Consider the following 22249-nt stretch of genomic DNA (forward strand, 5'->3'; position numbering starts at 1 on the left):
TGCAGTTCAGAACCGAAGGCCCCGGAGTTTTGTCAGAGATTCTCAGGTTTCACCTGTTCATCCCCGGCTGCCAGCTGCTGGCCTGGGCTGCAGAAGGCTGGGCTGGTACCCCTCGGGAACACAGACCACTGATGATCCCTGAGGGGATTCGGACCAGGGACCTCAGAGACCAGGTTCCCTCCACCCCTCACCGTGCATTATTTCAGCCCAGGCTTCTCTGGGCCTCCAGCTGACTCTTGTTGCCATGTGCATTTTATTTTTCATGCTGTCTGGAAAAGCCAGCGTTTTTAAAGAAAGGCCCCCATCTCTATGAAGTTACAGAAATACCCATTAAAATGCAGTGTTACCATTTTCCACCACCACTGACTTCTTAAACAACAGTTGATGGGCAGTTACTTCATTTACCTTGCATTTTCAAAGACCTGGAATTCCCTCCAGCTCCTTCTCTGATGCCAAGGAGTCCCAGGCAGAAGATTGGCTGCCTGCCTCGTGGAGTTCCTTAGACCCGTTCCAGCACACAGACGCGGCTGTCAGGGCGGTGTGGGGAAGCCGTGGGCACCTCCATCCCCCCGGCTGCAGAAAGAGCACACTGGCTTTTCCTGTGGGCAGGGAGAGACAAGAGGCAGAAATTATTGGTGACAGTCATGGTCTTTCAGGAGAGCCGTGACCCCCCCCCCCGGGTGCTGTAGACAGGTGCCTAGGCCGGGGTCCCCACCAGAAGGGACCCTGGTGACGGCCAGGTTTTCTGAGTCTGCTCCTGCTACTGGTCCATTTACCCTCACTTGTCACTATAGTCACACTGATGGTTTCCATGGAAAAGGAGTGGAGAAAACGCCAGATCACAAGGGGGTTTGAAGTGTCACAATTGTGAATAAGAGCAAATGTGAAGAAGCATTTTTCCAGCCGTTTAAAAGGATGACTTGATCTGTATTTTCAGATGCAGCCCTTTGATCTCTTGGGAATCACCATCAAATCTCTGGCAGAAATTGAAAAAGAGGTAAGCAAGCTTCCCAGAGTGGGACAGGTGGGGGGCCTGGGTCATCACTCACTGGACCCAGGGTCTCCCATCCCCATTAGGGTTTGTGTTCCAGGAACAGGAGGGACCTAGGTGTGGGGTGACCCTCTGAGAAAAATACTTTCATTCAAGTTTATTTCTGAGAAAAAGAAACTCACTTTTAATGTGTATATTGCTTAAAGTAATAAGACAGAAGGTTTTACATGATGCACGGAACAATCAATTCTGCTTCATTTTTTTTAGAATGTCATGGCGTAAAGAAGGTAGAGGTTGGGGTGTGTGTGCAGAGTTGGTTTTTCCTCCTTCTGTTTTATTATTTGCCACCAGTAGGAGTTTGGGGAAATGTCAGAGGCTCTTCGTGATTTAGAGGAAGGATCACGGTACATTCCCTTGTGCTTGATAGCCAGACCCCACTTGGCAGCCTGTTTCGAAAGAGTTTGGATGTTTTCCTAATAAAAAAGAAAGAAACCCAGGATTGGAGCACATGTGACAACTCCGAAGAAAGAGAGTTGAGATAATGGAATCAAGCTAGAGGTCAGATCTGCCGGTGGTCTCCCCAGTTTCATGAGACAGCGTTAGCGTGTGTGTCGTCTTTCACATGTAGACGGTTGTTAAGCGGTCACATGCTTGCAGCCAGCTCTCCTCTGAGAGGCACATTTGTCTCAAAGATGGAAATGGTAGAACCATTTCAATATTCTCAGTTCCTCTGGGTTTTCTGTTGTGTACCCAGCTTGCAGAAGCAGGTTGCATTATTGAAAGATGGCTGAAATCCAGGAAAATTGAATCAATGTAGTACAACAAATTTCTAAACCTGTCATAGCAAAAACAAGACAAAAAAGTCCCCTTTTGTCTTTGATTTTCAGTAAATCATAAAAACCAACGTGATTGTCATCTATAGATTTTGGGGGGTGGAGGTAAACTTAGGAAAAGGAATGTCTGGCTACCACACCAGAAATATACATGTGCATGAAGCCCCAGGTCAACCTTGCTCAAAATTGAGGCGGCCGTCCGCTTACAGACTGCCTTTGCTTGGGGTCCCGCACAGGGTGGCGCCAGCGAGCCTATGTGGAATGCCTTTGCCGGGACCTGCTCTGGCTGCAGGCGGTGAAGCAGGGCCATGCGTGGCCTGTGACCTCTCAGGACGGACAAGGTCACACAGACCTTAAGGGATGCGCGTGGGGGTCGGGTGGTCACGCCCCCTCTCTGCTTAAAGCCAGGATAACAGTAGAACCTGTCTCACGAACACTAAATGGATAGATGTGTGAAGCACTGCGGACAGCAGTTGCCCATCACCCTGGGTAGGTGGGGTAGGTGGTGAGTGCCAGAGACTGGGCAGCTGTGAATGTCGCCCCTTCTCTCCCCGCCCATCCTCCTGGGCTGTAACCAGAGCCCCGTTCATTGAAGCACCTGCTACATGCTCCGCTCTGGGCCTGGGCTTTACCTCCGTCATCACCGATTCTCACCCCAAGTTGACCAGGTGGCATTGTTCCTCCCCATTTCATGGGGCAGAAATTGAGACTGAGAGGTGAAATAATAATAATAATAATACCCAAGACAAGATTGAGACCTAGCGTGTCATACTCCAAATCCGCTCCGTTATGACATTAAGTCTGTTGCTCCCTGTCCTACTGTTGGGGCTGATGGGGACAGTGGTACCTGGGAGGCCCGTCGACCTGGGTTCTGACCCCGGCCGGGCCTTCAGGTTACCAGGACGGGGTGAAATAGGAGAGAGCCCAGTGTAGAGCCAGTACATGTGGTGGAAACCATCATAAGTTCTCTTAATTCTCTTCCCCACTAAAGGGCCGAAAATGTGTTTGGTGTGAATGCGTCGTCTTGATGTCAGGTGCTCTGAACAGAGCCTGGTGGGGCAGAATCCTCAGTTCCTCCACTGAGGAACTGAGCCTCAGTTTCCTTTTCTGCAAGATCAGGATAGTAATAAAAATGCCCTGCAGCATTTATGGGTTTGACCAAGACAGTCACGGAAGTGGCTTAGAACAGCGCTTGCTGTGGCTACTGCCCGGTTAGTTACCAGCGGCTGCTGCCATGGTCATGGTCATGGTTACTACTGTCCCCCTGGTCCACAGGAAGCAGGGAGAGTCGGCGTAAGTCTGTCCTGTGGCAGCCTGGCGAGCTGCCCTCTCGCTGGTGGCGGAGCAGAGACAGCCCCGTTGACCAAGCTTGGCTTGCTTCCTTGTTTTCAGTGATGAGTTAAAAACACACGTCTGTGTTCTCTGTTGAAAGAAATTAAAGAAAATACAGGGAAACGGGGAGAGGTTAGAAACACTAAATAGGGTGTAAAACCATTACAAATACCACTGAAGTCGAGGGTGCTGTGGAGATTTTTATTTAATCTGAGGATTTAAAAGTTATTTCCACCAGCCATCCACGTGCATTTAATGGTGATTAGTATATTGACATCTACACACTTTGGTGAACGGGCTCCTCCTTCTGCAACAAGGTCAGAGGATTTTCTCTGTAAATAAACTGGAACTTTCCCCTTTTAGCCGCTGAACTCAGCATAGCTCCAAGGGTTGGAGGCCGAGGAGAAGCTTTGCCCACAGTCCCCTGGCCTCACACTCGGGCTCTGTGGGTTGGCCCTGAGTAGCTGGGGGTCCCCCTAGTCAGGATGATTTTGCCCCTTTCCATTCCCAGTCTGGCTGCCCTGGTGGGGGCGGGGGGATGTGCTTGGGGAGGGGTCTTGGGGCAGGGGTGCTCCATTGGGGGTTTGCTTTCCTCACATTTACACTATCAAGCCAAGCGCCCTCCCTCAAGAAGGCGGGAGACTTCAGGGCTGACCATGACCTGCACTGTCCCGTTGCCCATCCCAAACACCCCCTTGGATCTCGCCTGGGATTCCCAGGCAGCAGGGAGAGCCCAGCATCAGTGGGGGCTGCTTTGTCTGGGGCAGGCGCTCCCCTCCCTTATCTGTCCGTGCCCCCTGGGAGAGGTGGGGGCACCTCAGCTCACAGCAGAAACCTGGGCTTGGGTGACCGCGGCTATAAAGGAAGTGGGAGTGCTCGCCCCAAAGGCAGCATGCTGCCTCCTGTCCAGGACTGGCGCGGGCCCGCTCTCCTGCCAACTTGAACGTTACTCACCCTGCCCTGCCTGGGGGATACTTCTGAATTTTAGCCTGCGTGCGCCCTGTCACCACCATTTAGCCTCGGGGACGGGTCACCCCCTGAACAAGCCCCATCAGCCTTGAGCTTGGTGATTAGGGACCCGAGGGATCACCGACAGCCAGCCCAGGAGTGCTGTCCCCAGCGGCCCTCATCACCACAGCGCGGACCCGCCGTGAACTGAGTAACAGATGCAAAGAGATGAGGTGTCGCCTCCCCGCAGTGGGTGACAGTGCGCCTCCAGCCCGCCAACATGAGAATCTGACGAGCTTAAGCAGGAGCGTGCCACTCAGCTCGTGTGGGCCGGAGCCGCCTGCCGCGTGGGTGTGTAGATACCGGGTGTCTGCAGGGACGTTTGTGGACAGTGTAGACAATGGAGGCAACACAGCATAGTGGAGGGACACAGTTTTCGAGTCGAGCCCCCCGGGGTAGCATGCCAAATCTGCTACCTAGGCTGGACCCTGGGGCAAGTCCCCTGGCCTCCCCCTCCTCAGGTTGGCGTGCAGGCCCAGGGATCCCACCCTGGCCGGAGTGCTGGTCCCAAGGCTGCTGCTGTGGCACTGACGGGAGGCCCCGGCAGTCGCGGTGTACACAGCACCTGGTTACGTTTCCTGAAAGGCCCCCAAGGAGGGTCATGATAAAAATCAGTGCCCATGCCATCCGGCAGATATGGGGGAAAAATTCTTCAGACGCGCTCAGGTGGCGTGGGCTGTTGAAGCGGAAAAGCCAAGGTTGTAAACCAATTCCCGCTGTGAAGCTGTCCCTCTCCTGGTCCCCAGCGCTGAGCCCAACCTCCTTGCGGCCCAACCCGCCCTCTAGCAGCCACATCTCCTGCCGTCCGTGACCTTCCGAGGCTCAGAGTGGGGGCTTTGCCGTGTCCATCACCCCGAGGCAGGAGAGTGTGTGTTTGCTTACCTCCCCTCTGCCCTGGGAGGCGACCAGGGAGCAGCCAGTGGCAGCTGTCGGCAGCAAAGGCGGCGGTGGGGGGGGGAGTGCTTTCTGGCCCTGACCTGGCCCCCTTGCCCCGGGGAGCAGCTGTCTGGCTCTGCAGGAGGGTGGCCGTGACCCCGGAGGGCTGTGTCCCAGTGAAGCCCTTATTGTCCTCCCCGTTGCCCAAAGAAAAGGTTCTCTCTGTTCAAGAGTCGGGAAAAGTGTAATTTCGCAGCCGACCCCGTGATGAAGCATCTTCTCTGGGAGTGAGAAGATGGGCATATAAATATTCTGTCTCAGCTGCTCTTTATTTCCCTCGTAAGCAGTCACCCTATTTCTCCATCTGATGGACGCCCCATCGCAGCCAGGGTGAGAGCTCCCCAGCTCCTCAGTTCGGGCAGCAGCTTCTAAAATAATTCCTGTGTCTCGGTTACCTTTCCTGCAGCCTGTTTATCCTCCCTCCCCGCCCACTACCCCACCGTCCCCTGTGGCCCGTCCATCCCCAGCCTTGCCTCCCTCACAGACTGCCCTCTCCCTTGTCTCACGAGTGGTGGCCAGGAGAGGTGGCCTGGACTGTAGATTCCATGCCTTGTGCATAACACTGCAAGCCTCTAAAAATAGGAGCCGACAATTCCTGTGATTGAAACGGCATCCAGAGTGCCTTCCAGACCAGCACACAAAGCCCTTTCCCCACCTGCTGCCGACCCTCCATGGAAAACCACAATGCTCACCCTCCCTTCGGTGGGCACCACACTCAAAACCGTGGCAAGGGAGCGTCATTAGCCCACCACACTTCCTGGTGGAGCAAACAGCCTCCATTTTCACTAGGCTTTAAGGCTGAAAGACAAGGGAGAGTCTAATTAGTAAAGGGACGATCTGATATTAATCACTCCTTTAAAACTGACAAGGGAGGCAGTTCATTTAACCACTTAATTGCTACAGGTTTTTATGGGCTGCTGTTTGCAGACATATTTAATGAAGAAATTATAAATCTAAAGGAGCTTAAAATTTTAATTTTATACCTAAATATTTTCCTTGTTCTTATGTTTGTAGTCAATCCTCAAGAGTGTAGTCACGTGGAATGTTCTTTAAATGAACATATTTGCTAACTGGCGTGATTTCAGTTTTTAAAACATTGGTTCCAGCAATTAGGCATTTTTTTCAGTTCCCAAATGACTGGAGAAATTCGTCTTGATTATAATTGCTCTTAGCCACGCATATCTAATTTGTGTCTTTTTAAGTGTTAATTAGTAAACAGTTTGAGCTGACATCTTTATGTGTTTGTGTATTGAAAAATGGGGCTTATTGCTTATTTAGCTTGGGGCAGATTCCACTAGCATTTACGTCACAGCATTGAGGTGAAATTAATGGAAACACATTTGGCATCGCGAGGTAAAAAGAATTTTTGAATCCAACTTCTGTACATCCACTTTGCATGGACTTCTGCAAGCCCTTGCAATATATGAGATTAGACTGGATTTGGGATCTGCATATGCAGGAAGAAAGCGAGGCAGAAGATTTTTGTATCAGTAATGAAATGGCAGAGTCCAATTTTATAAAAGCAAAATGTTCATATCCCAGCACAATTGTTCATTCTTTCTACTTTTGGAAAGCTTTCATTGTGCTTATTAATGTTAAGAATTTTGTAGAGGGAGATGTTGCAAAATGTGTGATCTCTTTGCACCATCTAGTGGTCAGGTCTTAAACTGCAACAGGAAATAAGGTGTTTTCTGTCTGTGAGACTTAGTATTTTACAACACCCAGAATCTTTTCTTCTTTCTTTTTCAGTCAGGAAGCTGATATGTTTTGGGAAAGAAATTTGCCTACTTCATTTATTAAATAAAAGTTAGTTAATTAAATAGAAGTTAACCCTTCTTATATATTGTTCCGCTCCCCTTTTTTATATTGTTCAGACATAGAGCTGCCACCAAATTCTTACAGAGCTATCACACTGAGTTGAGATAATTTCAGCCAAAAACAAAGGAACCTAATGAATTAGTTTAATGGATAGCCATTCCAAACGCATAAAAGAAGTGTTAGGCTTCTTTTGAAATGTGGGAAGTAGCCTGGGGACCTCCACTTCTTGGACTCTTCAGGAGTCTGACCACAGCTTAGGAACCACTATTTGATGCCACAGACGAGATCAGTTCTCTCCCTATAAATTGTGGCAGACATCGTGGGCAGTTTGTCATCTTAAGCAGCTACCCCACTGGTCAGAATCGATTTTTTAATATTTAGTGTTTTCTTTCCGAGTGCAAAGGTTGTGCGTGTTTATTAAAATGCAAACATTACGGAAACATTTCAAAGGTGAGAGTCCCCCGTGGTCCACTCCTGGGAGAGACACACATACACACACACGTGTCAAACAAAGATCACAGGAGTTCAACACTGGACATAATATTCTCTATCTTGCTTTCGCACAGACCGGTGTATCTTGCACAACCTTCCATGTCATTTCACACAAATCTACCTCATTCTTTTTAATGACTACATATGGTTCCCTTTTATGATTGTCATAATTTATTTAAGCAATCCACTGTTGATTTACTTTTGAGTTGTTTCCAATTATCTGCTATTACACCGGTGCAATATACTTCCTTGTACGTGTGTCTTTGCTCCCTGGGTGTTTCTTAGAAGAATGCATGGTATTACCATTTTGCCTTCCAAAAAGAGTGTGCCCATTTAAACTTCCCCTCCCCCATCCTGTGGTGTGTGAGCGGGTACCTGTTTCCCACGTCCTCACTATAGCTAAGCATCACTGGTATTTAAAGGTGAACATCTTTTCATGTGTTTATTGGCCATTTGTATTTCTTTTGTGAATCTCTTTTGTTTGTGCCCTTTGCCCAGTTTTTTCTATTGGCTTATTTAGCTTCTTTCATTCATTTTTGAGTTCTTTATGTTCTTTGCAACAACCTTCTTTCTGTCCTGTGTTCAAACACACACATTCAACCAGTGGCTTTTCACCTTGTTAAAGATGTGTTCTGCTATACAATGGTTTTTAATTTTTTCATGGGCAATTTTGTCTTTGTTTTGAGGTTTTATCTTTGATTTCATGTCCTGCTTAGAAGATTATAAAAATATTTGCCCATATTTTTTCATACCCTTTGTGTTTTAATATATTAAAATATTAAATACTTTTCAACTACTGAGTCCATCTGAAGTTTATCAGAAGGTAAGATCTAGAACCAGCTTTATTTTATCCTAAAGTGTTAGCCAGTTTTCACAACAGTGTTTACTTTCTTCAGTGAGTTTTCAGTGTTACTCTTATCAGACATTTCCATCTGTAAGTGGATCAATGGACATTTTTCTTGACTCTGTTCATCTCTGTTCTTTTTATATGATTGCCACACTGCTTTGAATCTGATAGCTTTATAATCAACTTTAATATAAGGTTAGTTCTCCCGTCGGCCCCACCTCAATTTTCCTAATTATATTCACATGATTATTCTTCCAGCTGAACTTGAGAATCTTTTCAGGGGGAGAAGCTCCATTCTAGATGTTTATTGTGACTGCACTGAGCATATAGGTGAATAGAGGAACGATTGGTGAAAAGTCGCCACCCGGGTCTTTGTTTCTGTCGCTCAGCAGAGTGGAAGGGCGCTCTTTGTGGAGAGCCTGCACCCTTCTTTGTAGGTTATTCCTAGGTGTTTGATGTTTTCGTGGCTCTCATGAACAGGATCTTTTCTTCCATTATATTTTCTGTCATTTATGTATCAAAGAGCTGTTGACTTTTGCATCATTTTGTGGGCTGGCTCTCCCACTGACTTCTATTGTTTCTGACGGTTTTTCAGTTGCTTTTCTTCAGTTTCGCAGGCCGGAGTTTATGTCGTCTGCAAATACCAACACTGCCTCCTCCTGTCCCTCTTCCTGTGCCTCGCCTGGCACCGTGGCCAGCTTGGTGAGGTCACTGGGCCGCCTTGTCTGGACGGAAGTTTCTAGTTCTATACTAACCCATAATGCTGCATTTTGGCTTGCTGCATATAGACATATCTTTTTTTTATTATCATGTTAAAGAATTAGCCATCTATTTCTATTTTCCTAAATGTTTTTATCAGGATTAGATGGTAGCTTTGTTTTTTTTTTAATGATTTTCATAATACCTTTTCTTTCTTTCTTTCTTTCTTTCTTTTTGGCTGTGTTGGGTCTTCGTTTCTATGCGAGGGCTTTCTCTAGTTGTGGCGAGCGGGGGCCACTCTTCATCGCGGTGTGCGGGCCTCTCACTGTCGCGGCCTCTCTTGTTGCAGAGCACAGGCTCCAGACACGCAGGCTCAGTAGTTGTGGCTCACGGGCCTAGTTGCTCCACAGCATGTGGGATCTTCCCAGACCAGGGCTCGAACCCGTGTCCCCTGCATTGGCAGGCAGATTCTCAACCACTGCGCCACCAGGGAAGCCCTAGATGGTAGCTTTTGATAAATGTCTTCTAATCATCCATTGAGATGATCATATTTTTTCTCTGCGGGAATATGAATACGGTAGATGATATTAATAGAGTTCCTAATTCTGAGAGTCTGCATTCCCCCCCCCTTTGGTTCTGTTGGCAGTGGTATCGCCAAGCAGCAGCCGCCACCCAGGCCACCAGGTCGCTTCCTGCAGCGGCCCAGGGCGTTCATCATATAAACGAGGGAGCCAGGCTGAGCCAGAGCTGATGTTTGGTGGACAGAATTACCTGCCCTGGATACTGTCATGAGTTGTATACCTGGGTCATGCAGAACTGAGGTCAAGATGAATATTCCGTCTTTTGAAGTCTATCATAAAAGGATTTTTCTGTCATTTTCTGTCCTTTTGGGAAGTTTGAAAGTAATACCCCGCCCCCCGCCAGTTGAACTCTTAGAAGGTTGCCCGGCATGTAGGTAAAAAAATGACCATAAGGATAAAGAATGGGTAGGGCACCTTCCCAGATTCACCCATGGCTTCTCCTTTTCCACTCAGAAATCAGCGCCAGAAAGCGGCATTGTTTTAAATATTTTCCGCAAATAACCTAGGAGGGGGAAATACAAAGATCCATTTTTAGGTGACATTCAGCTGAATTCTGACATGCTGACTCACTGAGGGCTGAGCCCCCATGGCTCTTTGCCAACAGAACCGGCGTTTATTCAGCCACAAAGCCGTCCGTCAGCCCCCAGCCCTGCCCAGAGCCCCATGCCGACACCAATGGCTGGACCCACAGGTACCCGCTGGGCCCCCAGCCTTGCAGCCTGGGAGGGGCCAGGAGAAGTCAGCTTGTTATTAATCACGCAGCAGTCCTAGTGCCACCACAGAATGTGCTTTCCCCCATTTTCCTTAAAATGCATGGCCTTCTCTGTCTTTCATCTTTCTACTTTTAAGAGTCATGGGTGCAAGAAATATTTCACTTTCTTGCTTACTTTGTCCCCATGTGCCCACACAAAATGCACTCACAGGGATAAAATGGCAGTTGACACTCTGGTTGGGCAGTTCGTAGGGAATGGTGGGGACTGTGGCAAACTGGAAAGCACGCCTTCATTCACCTGTGTGAGGCTAAGGGTTGGGGTGCAAGAATGAAGGTCCAAAATTGCCATAGACCCCTATTTGTTTTATAAAATCTGGAAAATGCTGGCATTTTATGCAAAGTCTCTTCAACTTTTCAATGTTTATAACTATTTTAAACACCACACAGGCCACTAGTGTGTGAACCTCCAGCTTGCCCATGTCTGTGCATGGAGATACAAACACAGATCACATGTCGACTCATAATTTCACCATTCACAGGGGTGATGTGGACAAGCCCTGGGGTCAGCACTTTGCCTCCATGAGTTAAATACCACAGATTAGGGGCCATCACACCATCACGCTTAGAGGCTGTGGGAATTCAGAGGACCCAGGGCTGGACCGACACACTGCTGCTTCCAAAGACTGAAGACCAGAATGACCTGCCCCCTGCCTGAGAACTGAGTCCCTAGGCTAGCTGTCTTCTCTCCTTTGCATTGAGCTGTCCCCAAAGCCTGATCTGTCCCTTCACTCACCTCTCCATCCACCTGTGTCTCCATCCACTCATTCATCTACCCATTCACCTCCCCCCTTCCCACAGCCTGTACCATCCATCCATCCATCATTCATTCATTCATTCATTCATTTATTCATCTATTCTGGGCCACAGCCTCTACCAGCCTCTGAAGCTACAGAAATGTCTGAGGCCCCATCCCGACCCTGCACTTAAGGAGGAGATGGAGAGTGATGTGGGGCCCTGGAAGCTAGTGATTAATCCTCCCTGGAGGAGGACGAATGTCCCAGAGGGAGTAGCATTTGAAAAGGCACAGAGGTGTGGTGTTTGACAGGAAGAGGGAGGGGAGATCTGAGAAGCCATGTGTGGGGAAAGGTCTGTGCAGAAACCTTTGACGCCTCCCAGAGCAGGGGCTGGGGCTCCGCCCGGATGGGGACATAGGAGTCACTTCACCGCTCTTTGATGCTCTGTCGGTTCCTAGGTGGAGGTGCTCCTGAGGGTGCCCTGAGAGTGGGGGGGCTCTCGCGGCACTGAGCCCAGGGCAGCAGGCCATGTAGGGTGCTGGTGGGTGTCACCATCCCCGCCCCCGGGAGTCCCTGGCTTAAAGCAGGAAAGGGGGAGGGGTGCTGATGAGGGTTGATGAGAATGACCTGCGTGCCCCGGAGTCAAAAGAGGTACGGCCTGAATCGGCAAGTGGTCCATGCATTTATCCGGCAGCCATGCCCTGTGCCCATACAGACGTGGTGCCTGCTCCTGGAGCAGGTGGGTTGCGAGGGGTCCTTGTTCAACCCCTCATTTAGGGTGAGGCTGAGCAGTGGGGCTGGGTGGGGCTCAGGGTCTCTGACTCTGGGGTTGCTGCTCTCGGGTCAGAGCTGAGCAGCCCAGCAGGAAAGCCAGAAGGGAAACACAGAAGAGGCTTCCTGCGAAGGTCGCACCGACCCCGCTGTGGGCTTGTTGTGGGACCCTCCTGCTTCCTGACCCCCGTGGCCTCGGTCAGGCCCCTCCCCTCTCTGAGCCCCGCTGTGCTCACGTGGGAAGGACAGCAGTACCAGCTTCACTGGGCGTGAGGATTCTGTCCCCGACCCTGGCTTGGGACCCGGCGGCTCCTGCCCCTCCTGTCCCCTTATTAGTGACCACAGGGCTCATGGGCTGTAGTCCAGGAGCCCTGACCTCCAGGCCCAGCTGTGGGCTCTCAGCAAGTGAGGGGATGAACAAGGCATCTCCCCAGCTCGGGGGTATTTCAGGACACCCCCCCCCGCCAGGTCTGGGGGGCAGTCCTGGCCTCCCTTCATCCCCCAGGCCCCAGTCTGCACGTGACAGCCCTTCTCTGGACAGAGCCCTTCTACGGGCTTATCAGCCCTCCCAGTACACAGAGGAGGCCTGCGCCGTGGCACGTGAGGCCCCTTAGGGCCCACTCCTCACAATGGCACCTGGCCCTTTCCTCTCCAGGGGTACCCGAGATCCAGCAGCCAGGCTTCCAGAAACAGATGGGAGGACACAGAGTCCTCGTGTGAGGAGAGGAAGCTTCCCGGAGCTGAAATTCCCAGAGGGGCTGAACCCGGGGTGACACAGCAGGTGTCATGGCCTGGCCCATGGGGCCAGGACAGGTGCCAGAACAGGCTTGGGAAAGGCAGGCTGTGGGGACGGCCGGGGCCACTGCTCAGAACCTCACCCACTGCCCATCTGCCCTGGGGACCTGCCGTGACTGTCACTCCAGCCCTGAGCCAGACTTCAAGTTGGCTGGTGTCTTGTTCCTTTACTTCCCCCTACCTGTCCTCACCTGGCCAGGGCCCTGAGGCCCAGCCTGGGCTCCTTCAGACCCGCTCTTGCCACATCCTTCCAGGCCCTTCTGTGACTCCACCTGTCCCCCATTTCGGAATTCCATCCGTATTGAGAGGTGCATGTAGACACTGGTCCTGAGGCTGGTTGCCCCACCAGCAGTGTGCCTGTCCCCGCCCCTGGCCTCACCCAGCCCTCGGGGACCTTGGGAAGTTTGATCCTTCCCTGAGCCTCAGCTTCCACATCTCAAAATTCAGGTTCTAAAAACAATCCCTTACTGCTGTTTCTTGTCTGGAGCCCTCTCGTAGATTTGATAGTTAACAAGACCCAGGGAGGGAAGGGTGGGAGGGTGTATGCTTGCCTTTACTTCTTTCCCCTCTTATTTTATTTAGCAAAAGGTTTCAGGTCGTGGTTCTCTACCTGCTTAACCATTAAAGTCCCTTGGATGCTTTTAAGAAATGCCGATGCCTGCCCTGCCCTCAACCCCACCCTGACCCCAGGCAGGCTCCAGGCAGCACTGGCTTTGGTTCAAACCCTTGATTCTGATGCACATGGAGGACTGCTTTTTCACTCTCAAGAGTGGGTGGGGGGTTTGATCACCTTCTGCCATGAGGCTGGGGCTAGAGTGACTTGGCCTCCCCAGTGCAGCTGGAAACCAAGGTCGGCATCACCACTGCCAGGATGCTGGCCTCACCGTGACAAAAGGCTCTTGGAATCTGGGAATCGCGTGCTGTGTCTCGAGAGGTCTGATACGTTGGTGGCAGGGTCTTCTGCCAGGGGCCCACCATCCCCGGCCCAGGGAAGCCCCACAGAGCCCCTGACAGCGACATCTCTTTCCTGGACTTCCTGCTGCTGTGATAATGGCCCATGCCCACCAGAGGGCGCTGTGGCCAGGGCCGGGCGCCGCTCGGCTGGGCTCAGCTCTGCGAACCAAAATGCTTTTTAATTGAAAATTTTTTTAATTCAAAAAGGATTTGCTGTTTGTACGCGAGTGCAGGTTTTCCTCATGCAGGAGGCTAATGTCCTGAGTCAACAGATCCGGGCCCAAATCCACCTTCAAAGGTACTCAGTGTTTGCCCAAGGGAGTGAAAGGGCTTCCAGAAGCGGCCCTAGTCTCTTGGGCAAACACTTTGGGGCCAGCAGTCCCAGGCAGAGGACAGCGTCTGTGGGAAGGGTTATCCACGGCCTAAGGGGGATTATGACGGGGTACATATGTTGAAATTTCATTTGGGGAGTTAGAGAAAACAAGAGGTGCTTTTCTCCAGCCAAGATAACCTACAAAGGGAAGAATCTCAAGGGCAGGGGTGGGCGGACAGCAATCTGTGCGGCGGGTCCCTGGCCCCCTCCTGGGGCGGCGGCGAACTTGGGCCGTGAGTCAGGAGGAGGCGACGTGTGTACTTCTGATTCTCCCCCCGCCCCCGAGGGTGAGAGAAACAGGAGTTTAGCAGTTTGTCCTTGAAAACCCTTCTATACCCCCCCTCCCGCAGTGACCGTGTCCCTACCCCTGGCCACAAAGACTGGCCTCCGACCCCCACCAGGGCCCTTCCACCCTGGCCTGCCCACCTGCGCCCCGTCGTCCCGCCCCCCACCCTGCCATCGGGAGCGCCCTTGCCGGCCCACCCCGGCAGCGTCCAGGTCTGCGGCCCACTTCCGGGCCGGCTCTGGACGTCTGGGAGCGCGGGCTTCTGTCTCCCTCCACGCACTCTCTGTGGCCAGCCCCCAACTAACCAAGGCGTCCTCGCTGCCCTGGGCGTCCCCGCCACCCTGGGAGCCGGACACAGCAAACGCTCTGGAAGAGCAGAGGTGGCACAGCTCACAGCTGTCTCCCCAGCGCGTGACGGTGCCCCTGCAGGGCGCCTGGCGCTGGGCTCGCTCCCTCACCTCTGCTGCGGGCGGCCCCAGGTGGGCGTCTCCCAGGCAAGGCCTCAAAGCACCAAAGCGAGGCCCTCCCCACCCTCTCCCCCAGCCCCTCTTCAGCGACCCCTCAGCCCTGATGCCTCTGGTCTCCTCTCTGCTCACTCCCATCCACACCCGCTCCCACATCTCACTGATTGGGCCACGGAACCGACCCACAGCATCAGGTCACCTGGGAGCTGGTTGACGATGCAGAATCTCAGGCCCCACCCCAGACCTACTGAGTCAGGACCTGCATGTGTTAAAGGCTGATCAGCCTGCTCTTAACAGCCTCTTCAGAGCTGGGTGCCACCCTCTCCCCACACCTGAGGAGAGACCACACTCGCCTGTCCATGTCAGCACTGCTCTCTTGAACTTTTGCCCACCCAGAACTGCCCCCGCTAAGATCACCATGTGTTTTTAACTACCGTGCCCCCAGCCTGTGCAGCTCAGGCACTGCTGCCCTCCTCCCTGGCCCCTGGGTCCATCGTCAGGGCTGGTTTCCTCCTCCCCTCTTGGCCCCAAGTGCCAGGCCCATCTTCTTGTCTTCCGACCCTGGGTGCTTTTCTCGAAACAGCTCCACACCTGTAACTCCAGATACCCTGCCCCCCGAGTGCTTCCACTTCCCATCCCTTTATTCCTGGTTCCATATGTCTCCAGCTGGGCTTGTGGCACCCCCTGGGTGCTGCTCAGGGACCACCCTCGGCCATTGGCGGAAATGCTCTTATGCTTTCTCCCCCAAGCTGCTTTCGTCCTGTGTTTGCCATTTGGGTTAAAGGCCCCGGTGTGCCCATGTCCATCCCCTGCCACTCTTGTAGGGCTCTCACCTGGCCCCAGCGCCCAGCACGGGGTCAGGGAATGTGATGGGTGCCGATGGAGCCGTGATGCGCCTGAGCAGCCACCAGGTGGCGGTATTGTCCCAAACTTTGCCCGAAGGCCTGGTCCGGGGCTGCACTGCTCCTCCATCCTCCTGGGAGCTGGAGTCCCCGGGCCATGGTCATTAGCAGGAAAGTGGGGCTACTTTGATGGGCTCCCCCACGTAGCCAACAGATGTGCAGCGAGTGCTTGCCTGGTGCTGGAGCAGGCGGGCCCTTAACCAGCCGCACCTCATCCTGCCTTCACAGTAGGCCCCGGGAGTAGAGATCATCAAGCCACCTTTTTTATCGAGGTATAATTGACATATAACATTGTATTAGTTGCGGGTGTACAACATGTTTCAGTATTTGTGTATATTGCAAAGCGATCCTCATAATAAGTGGTTAATATCCCTCATCATACACAGTAACAATTTTTTTACTTCTGACGAGAACTTTTAAGATTTAGCAACTGTCAAAGATGCAGTACAGTATTAATAACTGTAGTCACCAGGTTGTACATTCCCTCCGCATGGTGTAATTATTTGGTGACTAGAAGTTTGTGCCTTTTGACTCCCTTCACCCGTTTTGCGCACCCCACCCCACCGCTGCCTGTGGCAACCACCCATCTGCTCTTTGCACGGTGAGCTTGGTTTTGTGGTTGCTATTGTTGCTGTGTTTTAGAGTCCGCATATAAGTGAGATCAGATGGTGTTTGTCTTTCTCTGTCTGACTTATTTCATTTAGCATAATGCCCTCAAGGTCCATCCGTGTTGTCACAAAGGCAAGATTTCATTATTTTATTTTTTATTTAAAAAGATTTTTTATTGAAGTATAGTTGATTTACAATGTTGTGTTTCAGGTGTACAGCACAGTGATTCAGTTATGTATGTGTGTATATATACCCATACATACATATATTCTTTTTCAGATTCTTTATAGGTTATTACAAAATATTGAGTATATTTCGCTGTGCTATACAGTAGGTCCTTGTTGGTTATCTATATTCTATATAGCAGTGTGTATATGTTAATCCCAAACTCCTAGTTTATCCCTCCCCCCTGCTTTTCCTTTAGTAACCATAAATCTGTTTTCTATATGTCTGTGGGTCTATTTCTGTTTTGTATATAAGTTCATTTGTATCATTTTTTTTAGATTCCACATGTAAGCGATATCATATGGTATTTGTCTTTCTCTGTCGGATTTACTTCACTTAGTATGATAATCTCTAGCTCCATCCATGTTGCTGCAAATGGCATTATTTCACTCCTTTTTATGGCTGAGTAGTATTCTACTGTGTGTGTGTGTGTGTGTGTGTGTGTGTGTGTGTACCACATTTTCTTTATTCATTTGTCTGTTGATGGATGTTTAAGTTGTTTCCATGTCTTTGCTATTGTAAATAGTGCTACAGTGCACATTGGGGTGCATGTATCTTTTCGAATTATGGTTTTCTCCAGATACATGCCCAGGAGTGGGATTGCAGGATCATATGGTAGCTCTATTCTTAGTTTTTTAAGGAACCTCCATACTGTTCTCCAGTCCTGTTCTCTGGGTATACCAGTTTACATTCCCACCAACACTGTAGGAGGGTTCCTTTTTCTCCACACCCTCTCCAGCATTTATTATTCATAGACTTTTTCACGATGGCCATTCTGACCAGTGTGAGGTGATACCTCATTGTAGTTTAGATCCGCATTTCTATGTTAGCAATGTTGAGCATCTTTTCATGTGCCTTTTGGCCATCTGTTATGTCTTATTTGGAGAAATGTCTATTTAGATCTTCTGCCCATTTTTTGATTGGGTTGTTTGGGCTTTTTTGATATTGAGCTGTATGAGCTGTTTGCATATTTTGGAGATTAATCCCTTGTCAGTCACATCATTTGCAAGTGTTTTCTCCCATTCTATAGGTTGTTTATAGTTTCCTTTGCTGTGCAAAAACTTTTAAGTTTAATGAGGTCCCAGTTATTTATTTTTGTTTTTATTTCCATTACTCTAGGAGATGGATCCAAAAAGATATTGCTACGATTTATGTCAAAGAGTGTTCTGCCTATGTTTTCCTATAGGAGTTTTATAGTATCCGGTTTTACAGTTAGGTCTTTAATCCACTTTGAGTTTATTTTTGTGTATGATGTTAGAGAATGTTCTAATTTCATTCTTTTACATGTAGCTGTCCAGTTTTCCCAGCACCACTTACTGAAGAGACTGTCTTTTCTCTATTGTATGTTCTTGCCTCCTTTGTTGTAGATTGATTGACCGTAATTGCATGGGTTTATTTCTGGGCTTTCTATCATGTTCCATTGATCTATATATTCTTTTCTGTGCCGGTACCGTACTGTTTTAATTACTGTAACTTTGTAGTATAGTCTGAAGTCAGGGAGCCTGATTCCTCCAGCTTCACTTTCCTTTCTCAAGATTGCTTTGGCTATGCAGAGTCTTTTGTGTTTCCATACAAATTTTAAGGATTTTTCTTGTTCTAGTTCTGTGAAAATGCCCTTGGTAATTTGATAGGGATTACATTGAATCTGTAGATTGCCTAGGATAGTATAGTTATTTTGACAATATTGATTCTTCCAATCCAAGAACACAGTGTATCTTTCCATCTGTTTGTGTCATCTTCAATTTCTTTCATCAGCATCTTATAGTTTTTGGAGTCCATAATTTTTTTTAACATCTTTATTGCAGTATAATTGCTTTACAATGGTGTGTTAGTTTCTGCTTTATAACAAAGTGAATCAGTTATACATACACATATGTTCCCATATCTCTTCCCTCTTGAGTCTCCCTCCCTCCCACCCTCCCTATCCCACCCCTCTAGGTGGTCACAAAGAACCAAGCTGATCTCCCTGTGCCGTGCGGCTGCTTCCCACTAGCTATCTATTTTACGTTTGGTAGTGTATGTATGTCCATGCCACTCTCTTTCTCACAGCTTACCCTTCCCCCTCCCCATATCCTCAAGTCCATTCTCTAGTAGGTCTGTGTCTTTATTCCCGTCTTACCCCTAGGTTCTTCTTGACCTTTTTTTTTTTTTCCTTAGATTCCATATATATGTGTTAGCATACAGTATTTGTTTTTCTCTTTCTGACTTCACTCTGTATGACAGACTCTAGGTCCATCCACCTCACTACAAATAACTCAATTTCATTTCTTTTTATGGCTAAGTAATATTCCATTGTATATATGTGCTACATCTTCTTTATCCATTCATCCGACGATGGACACTTAGGTTGCTTCCATGTCCTGGCTATTGTAAATAGAGCTGCAATGAACATTTTGGCACATGACTCTTTTTTTTTTTCTTTTTTCATGACTCTTTTTTGAATTATGGTTTTCTCAAGGTATATGCCCAGTAGTGGGATTGCTGGGTCGTATGGTAGTTCTATTTGTAGTTTTTTAAGGAACCTCCATACTGTTTTCCATAGTGGCTGTATCAATTTACATTCCCACCAGCAGTGCAAGAGGGTTCCCTTTTTTCCACACCCTCTCCAGCATTTATTGTTTCTAGATTTTTTTGATAATGACCATTCTGACCGGTGTGAGATGATATCTCATTGTAATTTTGATTTGCATTTCTCTAATGATTAATGATGTTGAGCATCCTTTCATGTGTTTGTTGGCAATCTGTATATCTTCTTTGGAGAAATGTCTATTTAGGTCTTCTGCCCATTTTTGAATTGCGTTGTTTGTTTTTTTGATATTGAGCTGCATGAGCAGCTTGTAACTTTTGGAGATTAATCCTTTGTCAGTTGCTTCATTTGCAAATATTTTCTCCCATTCTGAGGGTTGTCTTTTGGTCTTATTTATGGTTTCCTTTGCTGTGCAAAAGCTTTGAAGTTTCATTAGGTCCCATTTGTTTATTTTTGTTTTTATTTCCATTTCTCTAGGAGGTGGGTCAAAAAGGATCTTGCTGTGATTTATGTCATAGAGTGTTCTGCCTGTGTTTTCCTCTAAGATTTTGATAGTGTCTGGCCTTAAATTTAGGTCTTTAATCCATTTTGAGTTTATTTTTATGTATGGTGTTAGGGAGTGTTTCATACTTTTACATGTACCTGTCCAGTTTTCCCAGCACCACTTACTGAAGAGGCTGTCTTTTCTCCACTGTATGTTCTTGCCTCCTTTATCAAAGATAAGGTGACCATATGTGCGTGGGTTTATCTCTGGGCTTTCTATCCTGTTCCATTGATCAATATTTCTCTTTTTGTGCCAGTACCATACTGTCTTGATTACTGTAGCTTTGTAGTATAGTCTGAAGTCAGGGAGCCTGATTCCTTCAGCTCCATTTTTCGTTCTCAAGATTGCTTTGGGGCTTCCCTGGTGGCGCAGTGGTTGGGAGTCTGCCTGCCGATGCAGGGGACACAGGTTTGTGCCCCAGTCAGGGAAGATCCCACATGCCACGGAGCGGCTAGGCCCGTGAGCCATGGCTGCTGAGCCTGTGCGTCTGGAGCCTGTGCTCCGCAACGGGAGAGGCCACAACAGTGAGAGGCCTGTGTACCGCAAAAAAAAAAAAAAAAAAAAAAAAGATTGCTTTGGCTATTTGGGATCTTTTGTGTTTCCATACAAATTGTGAATTTTTTTGTTCTAGTTCTGTGAAAAATGCCAGTGGTAGTTTGATAGGGATTGCATTGAATCTGTAGATTGCTTTGGGTAGTAGAGTCATTTTCACAGTGTTGATTCTTCCAATCCAAGAACATGGTATATCTCTCCATCTATTTGTATTATCTTTAATTTCTTTCATCAGTGTCTTATAATTTTCTGCATACAGGTCTTTTGTCTCCCTAGGTAGGTTTATTCCTAACTATTTTATTCTTTTTGTTGCAGTGGTAAATGGGAGTGTTTTCTTAATTTCACTTTCAGATTTTTCATCATTAGTGTATAAGAATGCCAGAGATTTCTGTGCATTAATCTTGTATCCTGCTACTTTACCAAATTCATTGATTAGCTCTAGTAGTTTTCTGGTAGCATCTTTAGGATTCTGTATGTAGAGTATCATGTCATCTGCAAACAGTGACAGCTTTACTTCTTCTTTTCCGATTTGGATTCCTTTTATTTATTTCTTTTTCTTCTCTGATTGCTGTGGCTAGAACTTCCAAAACTATGTTGAATAAGAATGGTGAGAGTGGGCAACCTTGTCTTGTTCCTGATCTTAGTGGAAATGGTTTCAGTTTTTCACCATTGAGGACGATGTTGGCTGTGGGTTTGTCATATATGGCCTTTATTATGTTGAGGGAAGTTCCTTCTATGCCTACTTTCTGCAGGGTTTTTATCATAAATGGGTGTTGAATTTTGTCGAAAGCTTTCTCTGCACCTATTGAGATGATCATATGGTTTTTCTCCTTCAATTTGTTAATATGGTGTATCACGTTGATTGATTTGCGTATATTGAAGAATCCTTGCATTCCTGGAATAAACCCCACTTGATCATGGTGTATGATCCTTTTAATGTGCTGTTGGATTCTGTTTGCTAGTATTTTGTTGAGGATTTTTGCATCTATGTTCATCAGCAATATTGGCCTGTAGTTTTCTTTCTTTGTGACATCCTTGAATAAAAGTGATGAGGGTGAACATCCTTGTCTTGTTCCTGATCTTAGAGGAAACACTTTCAGCTCTTCACCATTGAGTATGATGTTAGCTGTGGGTTTGTCGTATAGGGCCTTTATTATGTTGAGATAGGTTACCTCTATGCCCACTTTCTGGAGAATTTTTATCATAAACGGATGTTGAATTTTATCAAAAGTTTTTCCTGCATCTATTGAGATAATCATATGGTTTTTATCCTTCAATTTGTTAATGTGGTGTATCACATTGATTGACTTACAGATGTTGAAAACTCCTTGCATCCCTGGGCTAAATCCCACTTGATCATGGTGTATGATCCAACGTGATTCAACGTATTGTTGGATTCAATTTGCTGGTATTTTGTTGAGGATTTTTGCATCTGTGTTCATCAGTGATATTGTAATCTTCTTTTTTTGTGGTATCTTTCTTTGTCTGGTTTTGATATCAGGATGATGGTGGCATCATAGAATGAGTTCGGAAGTCTTCCTTGCTCTGCAATTTTTTTAGAATAGTTTAGTTTGAGAAGGACAGGTATCAACTCTTCTCTAAATGTTTGATAGAATTCGCCTGTGAAGCCATCTGGTCCTGAACTTTTGTTTGTTGGGAGTTTTTTAATCACAGATTAAATTTCAGTACTTGTAAATTGGTCTGTTCATATTTTCTGTTTCTTCCTGGATCAGTCTTGAGAAATTGTACCTTTCTAAGAATTTGTCCATTTTTTCCAGATTGTCCATTTTATTGGCATATAGTTGCTTGTAGTAGTCTCTTATGGTCCTTTGTATTTCTGTGTCAGCTGTAACTTCTCTTTTTTCATTTCTGATTTTATTGATTTGGGCCCTCTCCCTTTTTTGCTTGATGAGTCTGGCTAAAGGTTTATCAATTTTGCTTCTTTTTTCAAAGAACCAGCTTTCAGTTTCATTGAAGATTTCATTCTTTTTTTTTATCGCTGAGGAATATTCTGCTGTATATGTACCACATTTTCTTTATCCGTTCATCCATTGATAGACACTTAGGTTGGTCCGTATCTTGACTATTGTAAATAATGCTGCTGTGAACACGGGGGTACGTAGAACTTTTTGAATTAGTGTTTTCTTTTCTTGAGGTAAATTCCCAGAAGTGACTCATGTGACAGTGCTATTTTAGTTTTTTTA

The 22249-nt window shown here is 47.7% G+C and overlaps 1 protein-coding gene across 2 annotated transcripts in view; it reads left to right on the plus strand.

Annotated features, from left to right (window-relative positions):
- Positions 1 to 22249, plus strand: part of MVB12B (multivesicular body subunit 12B) — a 183582-nt gene that overhangs the window by 155819 nt on the left and 5514 nt on the right. The window contains exons 9-10 of one of the 2 annotated variants that reach the window (XM_022578724.2): positions 938 to 997; positions 9603 to 18328. In XM_022578724.2, the coding sequence (XP_022434432.1) occupies positions 938 to 997; positions 9603 to 9707 (165 nt within the window). In that variant the 3' untranslated portion in view covers positions 9708 to 18328. Of the gene's footprint in view, positions 1 to 937; positions 998 to 9602; positions 18329 to 22249 lie in introns of those variants that run through there. The other variant, XM_022578726.2, reaches the window with a different exon arrangement.

This window comes from Delphinapterus leucas, chromosome 6 (assembly GCF_059928025.1).
Source record: "Delphinapterus leucas isolate spDelLeu-1000000601 "Yukka" chromosome 6, BTC_Dleu_Yukka2, whole genome shotgun sequence".
Classification (NCBI taxonomy): domain Eukaryota; kingdom Metazoa; phylum Chordata; class Mammalia; order Artiodactyla; family Monodontidae; genus Delphinapterus; species Delphinapterus leucas.